This window comes from Notothenia coriiceps, unplaced genomic scaffold (assembly GCF_000735185.1).
Source record: "Notothenia coriiceps isolate Sejong01 unplaced genomic scaffold, NC01 NC01_scaffold00033386, whole genome shotgun sequence".
NCBI lineage: Eukaryota > Metazoa > Chordata > Actinopteri > Perciformes > Nototheniidae > Notothenia > Notothenia coriiceps.
Genome location: NW_011366087.1, coordinates 86430 through 92522, shown reverse-complemented (window position 1 = coordinate 92522; position 6093 = coordinate 86430). Strand labels below are relative to the sequence as shown.

The 6093-nt window shown below is 43.0% G+C and overlaps 2 protein-coding genes across 2 annotated transcripts in view; one reads left to right on the top strand and one right to left on the bottom strand.

The window, feature by feature from the left end:
• Window positions 1–445: 445 nt before the first annotated feature.
• On the top strand, window positions 446–2287 carry LOC104961487 (smoothelin-like protein 2). Its single transcript, XM_010789784.1, has 2 exons — window positions 446–635; window positions 1464–2287. Exon 2 carries the CDS (start codon window positions 1622–1624, stop codon window positions 2285–2287), a length of 666 nt encoding a protein of 221 aa, XP_010788086.1. The 5' UTR covers window positions 446–635; window positions 1464–1621.
• A 2373-nt stretch (window positions 2288–4660) lies between these two features.
• Window positions 4661–6093, bottom strand: part of LOC104961486 (smoothelin-like protein 2) — a 7583-nt gene continuing 6150 nt past the window's right edge. Inside the window, exon 8 of the mRNA XM_010789783.1 lies at window positions 4661–4750. Coding sequence (XP_010788085.1) covers window positions 4661–4750 — 90 coding nt within the window. The remainder of the gene's footprint in view (window positions 4751–6093) is intronic.

Below are 6093 nucleotides of genomic sequence, written 5' to 3'. Positions count from 1 at the left end.
GAAAAAACATGGTTGTGCTTTGTTCTACCTCGGGTAGGGGTACCTCAACTTTTAGGGTCCTTAGGTCCTCTACTATACATGAACACTACAAATATTAGGCTAATTATTATTTTATCATACAGGGGAAATTCAGGTTAGGTTAGCATGGAAGATTAGCCGTTCGGAGTTATATTACGCCTGGCTAGGTTAACAAAAGTATGGAAAGGAGTGGATGAGAGAAAAATAAAAAGATGGCACTGAGGAAAAGACATACCTATGTTAGAAAGGAGAGAAGGAGGAGTCTCCGTCTCTAAAGTTTACACAGTGCAAGGGTATTAAAGCTCCCCAGGCCCGCCTCCTTCCCCTCCCCTCAGATGTACTACTCCTACCATGTTGTTTCTTCACTCCACCACCACCACCACCACTGCCCTCCTCCTTTATCCCTCCCTTTCTCCTCCTCCCTCCTCGAGCCAGATAGAGGAGTGATCAACCTGAGAGTTTAAACAAACCAGAGCCGGCAGCGCAGAGCCGGCAGCGCAGAGCAGACACACTATCTTTCTCACACACACACACACACACACACACACACACACACACACACACACACTCATACAGCTGTTCAGCGCTGAGGGAACTCACCGGAGAGTACAGCTGAGGTAAATTTGATGCAGCTTTGAGAAGAGATTATACAACACAGCAGTTATAAAAAAAAGTTATATGGCTTAAAAGATGTATGCTTACTCTCTTTCATTCTGTCAAAGTAGATTATCTTGTTCAGTTCAGTGTTTGACTTAAGTTTGTGATGTTTTGTTGAGTTCCATCATTACAAGCCTTGATTTCATTGTTACTATCTTGTTTATAGCTGCGTTTTTGCACGGGACATCACATTTGTCCAGTGGTGGGGGAAGTACTCAGACCTTATAGTAAAAGTAGAAGTACCAGAGTGTAAGAATACTATGCTACAAGTAAAAGTGCTATCCAAATGTTACTCAAGTAAAAGTACAAACGTATTGACATCAAAATACACTTAAGTACCAAAAGACTCATTGGCCCATTTCAGAATAATATATATGATATGTTTTGATTATAATTATTGATCATTAAAGTGTTATCAAAGCTGGGAAAGCTGCTGCTAGTTTTAATGACTTTGTATACTGCAGGGTAGCTTGTGAATTTACTCCAGGTGGAACAAAAGTCTGATTTAACTGTTGATTGTATTTCACATCATTAATCCATATCTGCAAACTAACTAACGGTAGGCTATTTAATTAATGTAGTAAAAGTACACGAAGAACAAAGTAGCAAGACATTGAAATACTCAAGTAAAGTACAAGTCTCTCAAAGTGTCTTGTACTTAAGTACTGTACTTGATGTACATAGTTACTTTACACCACTGCATTGTCTCGTTGGCTGGTGGGAACTTCGAAGAGTTCGACAGCTGTCCACAAGCTAAAGGTCAAGTATTTTCCCTTTTGTGCTTTCAGACAGTGAGACATCTGTACCGGCAAACTTTCACCTCCTAACCCCTATCCATCAATCCCCCCTGCAGCCAAACCCTGACCGAAGCATCGCATTCTCCAGACGATCTGACTGTCAGACGTGAGATCTCAGACTGAGAGGCTGTCTGGCTACATCTGCACCGATGGAAGCCCCTACCCTGGCTGGGATGGCAGACTTGTGTTGCCCCCGGTCTTCTTCTCCAGAGGGGGAGACCGTATGTGCAGCTTTAGCCCGTTATGAGAATACTCTCCGGGACGCTATCAGGGAGATCCACGTGGACGTCAACGCATTTAAGCTGGGCATGGAGTGTCGTCTGGAGGAGACAGCCAACCTGAGCGGGCCTCTTGGACGAGCGGTGGCTCAGCTCCAGCAGGAGAACCGGCAGCTCAGGAGTCAGCTGGAGGCTCTTACTCTACAGGTGGAGCTCCTTAGTGGGATGACATGTGACAGGAGCACCGCGCTCAACGGCCACAATCACAGTTCGAATCACAAGAACCTCCTCAGTGACATTCAGGAGAACCATCAGGAGGTAAAAGAGGTGATCTATGGGAAGGGTGAGGCTCTCCTCCACGTCCAGCCCTGTGTTCCGGGGGGCCAAGCCCAGACCCACAGTGGCCTCAGCAGCCAGGCGTCCACACCTTCTACCTTGTTATCCTTGCCCATCTCCAGCAGCCCTCCTGTGGGCTCCAGAGTTTCCTCCATGGTGACGGGCCCGGTATCAAGCAGCAGCCCCTCCACTGCCCGCTTCTCCAGCCGAGCCACATTTGCAGTTTCAAGCAAGACTAATGTGAGTACTGTATGTTTGTAGAGAAGAGATGGCACATCATTTTATTATTTTTCGTTGCCACAATTAACAATTTCACCCGTCAGAGTTTGACATGTGTCTGCATTGATTTGACTTTAGATTTAATGGTATTTAACACTACTGATTATATAAAGTTATATAAATCTTTGTTGTTCTGTTTGGTTACATTACTTCTTTCAAATTTGTATTCCTTTTACTCTTTTTTACAATTGTAACTCTACCTATCCATTAGGGCCTAGTTACAGCTATTCACTTCAACATTTTTCAACCATTTATTTATTAAATGTAGCTAATTATTTCAAATATTAATCTATGACTCTTAACCAAGTTAACTGTTTATTTATTACCTCTAGCTTTCTATTCCAAATATTTCTCCATTGCTTTTAGCCAAATATTTGTCAGTATCTCCTGAACTTAATTAAAAACCAGCTATCAATGGATATAAATCCTCTTTTTGTTGTGTACAGTGAAATTTAAACTTTGAATTTAACCTATCATAGCATTTGGATACTGCTACGGAGCAGTGTGAGTCGTAACTGGCTACTGCCACCAACTGAGCCAATGACATCCGGGCATTCAGTTTGTTATCTTTTTATTTTTCCTCTTGGCAAAGTATCTAGAGGAGCATACACCACCAACTCTACTCAAGTTTTGAACTATACAGGAGCATGCAGATTCGAAACACTCACTAAGAGACAAATATAAGAAAGTGTGTGCCAACACGGCAGATTACAACATTTGAGTTAGATCTTCCAACACATGTTCAGGTGCAATAGTCAGACTCAATATGTGCATATATTCATATTTGTTTAGCTGTTTCTTTTTATGTATCCTGTCAACTGCAGAATACCCCCTGAGGTACCCAGGATACAAATTATTGCTTTACATGGACATGTGTCTAGAATTCCAAGACAATTTGTAGTTTGTGTCCTCCTGGGCTTTTGCACACAGACACTCTTGACATATTTGACCCACCACTTCACAATCCAGTGCCAGATATATTTTTAACATGGATGGAAATATAATATATACAGCAAAGGAGGTAATCCAGTAATTATGATGTAATTTTTCTTGGTTGGGAAAGGGCCAATGTGGTCAAATAGGCAGAATGTGAGTTGGACTGGAGCAGTGTTGCGTTGGCTGTCTCATTGCGGTTGCACAAAGGCCCTCCACCGGGATGCTTAAGGATTTATGAAGAGCAGTAACATGAGTCGACTAGGCTCCTGGGAGGTGAGGTTAGTGTGGTCTTGTGGTTTTCAGACCTGAGTCAATTATGTGAAATAAGCACCATGAAATGTAGGGTCTGGTTAGTCATTATTGCTGTCGTCCTTTGCAAAGCATGTGGGTCCAGGTTTGGAATATTTTATGTTTTAGCCTAACCTGAACAATTACAAGATTTTGGTTTGAAGAGATTCCAACCAATTGTTTGGTTCCTAAACGTTTCTGAATAAATTCAAGTAAGATCATACTCAATTGCAGCACTGATGGCCCATGTCACCGTTGTATTGTTGTATTGTATTGTAGTGGTTTTTAAGTTACTATCAGGGTTCAAATTTCACTGTCACCTTGGGATGCATGTTCATGGAAGTGTGTCCTGTGGAGTTGGACTTGTAACTCTTCTAGGATTCCTGAGCTGTAATAGTTGCATAGTTGAATTAGTTTCTGCCCTTGGCTTGCCTTGCTTCTGATGAAACCAAAAAGAAAATCTCTTGGCTTCCATCCTGCTGCATCACTCATTCCTTCCTGATCCTGTTTATAGGGTTTTCAGAACAGAAAGGACATTTTGTCCAAAGTACCTAAATATTTATATATATATATATATATACATATATATTTATTTTGCTTTTACATTTGTATGCTTGAGCGTGATTCAGTCACAACCCAGCCCAATAATACATTTCAGAAATTGTGACATGAAGGCAAAAGTAACCAATCTCTGCATTCATTGCAAGAACGTTGAAGCAATTTTAAGATAAGATAAGATCAAATATACTTTTATTGACAGTTTGGGAAATACATTTTTTCACAGCAGCATCTAGAAAATATCTTGCATATTTTTTAAGACACAGGAGCTATTGATAACTTTTCAACGTCATTGTTTCCAGTTGGTTTGTCGCCGCCACTAATGTCGCAAACGTCAACGAGATCGCTCATCGTTTTTCTTCGCAATGTGTTCCGGAACTCCTGTTATGTAGCAACATTTCTTCAAGACCAAATATTTTGCAGACAAAGATCCACATCTACACAGATACAACTGAGACCCACACAGCTTTATAAGAATCACATGCACACATTATGCAAATATCTGTTGGTTGTGTATCTGTAATTACGAAACTATGCAGTGGATACAACAGAGGAATTTTATCTTCTGTGAAATCATGTGGTCAGAGCGAAACAACACAAGGGCACCTTTGTTTCTGCCTGTGTCTGCCGTGGGAGATCCCCCACTGTCAGCCAAACACAGCACTGCAGAAACACACAGTTAAAACTTGAGACAAAATACACTGTCAAATTATATACGAGTGCACAAAGGTTCAAATGTATATGCTGCCTCCTACGGTATGGAAGTTAGCGTAATTTCATTTTATTGACCCACTTTCAGTTGTCAGATCTTCATAAAACTTGCAGATCACTCTTCCTGCTATGATCCTCAACCGTCGGTGAAGTGGAGACAGTACACAAAGTTCAGGTGACTGTTCAAACAGGCCTGATTGACAAGATACACGTACATTAACGCACACACAGCGACACATTGCAGGTATTTGTATTGGCTGGAATCCAAGCTAAATCCATCTGAGCCAGAGAGATGTGTTCCAGCCTGCTCTCCAGCTGTTACAGTGCACCTTCACCCGACCCAACTAAGCTGCCATACACACCTGCACACACACAAATCGTAAAACACACCTGCAGCACATTAGCATGACCTCGTTCATATGGAAATCACACCTGTAGCATTGGTAAATCATGAATATTTACTATTATTTTTTTATATCTCTGCCAGGCTTGGAGAGATAATGTGCTTGTGGTCATATTTGTGTATCTTACTGTGCATTTATCATACAGTAAGTGTTCAGCAGCTGCTTCAATACTTAAAGGTCACATGTCATGCTTTTCCTGTTATTAAAACTCTAACACAGAAAATACCTGTCTATGCTGCCCCAGAACGCCTCGTTGGAGATTTTTCTTTTTCTTCCTGGGTACAGTGACGTGCCCATACCCAAATGGACCCATTGGTCCAAATGGACCAATCCGTGGAGCTCCTCACACACACACTCTATCTGCGGCGAAACTGTGACGCGCTGGGNNNGGGGGGGGGGGGGGGGCGCGCTTACACTATAGGTGCACCGCGTTTGGGGGTGTGGGTGCTAGTGGAGCCTCGCGGATGGGGGTGCTGCAGCCCCCTCAGCATCCCCTCCTTCCCGCGTCCATTCGCGATGTCTCGCTGTCTCGCAGACCCCACGCAGCAAACAGGAAATGAACCCAGCTGACACTGTCCGCTCTTCGCAGCAGCGAGCGGCGCAACGTCCAGCCAACACGGCACCCAGACCCCACGCAGCATTCTCTTCTTTTTGTCATTACTGGTGTCATTTTCTGGTTGCTAACAACGCCATTGTAACACATAATCACTGATGTTCCGCTGTAACGGTGGTGATGGTGAGTGGGCGAGCTGACCAATCAGAGTACAGTGGGCTCATAGGGAGGGGAGGGGAGGGGGGGGGCAGGAGCTCCAACAAGCCGTTTAGGACAGAGAGTGAACACACATACTATACAAAGATGCTGTATGAGAAACCAATGTGAGTTTGGAACAT

Bases quoted from the DNA above. Each gene is read 5' to 3' on its own strand.
- LOC104961487 (XM_010789784.1), top strand. From the start codon at position 1,622: ATGGAAGCCCCTACCCTGGCTGGGATGGCAGACTTGTGTTGCCCCCGG.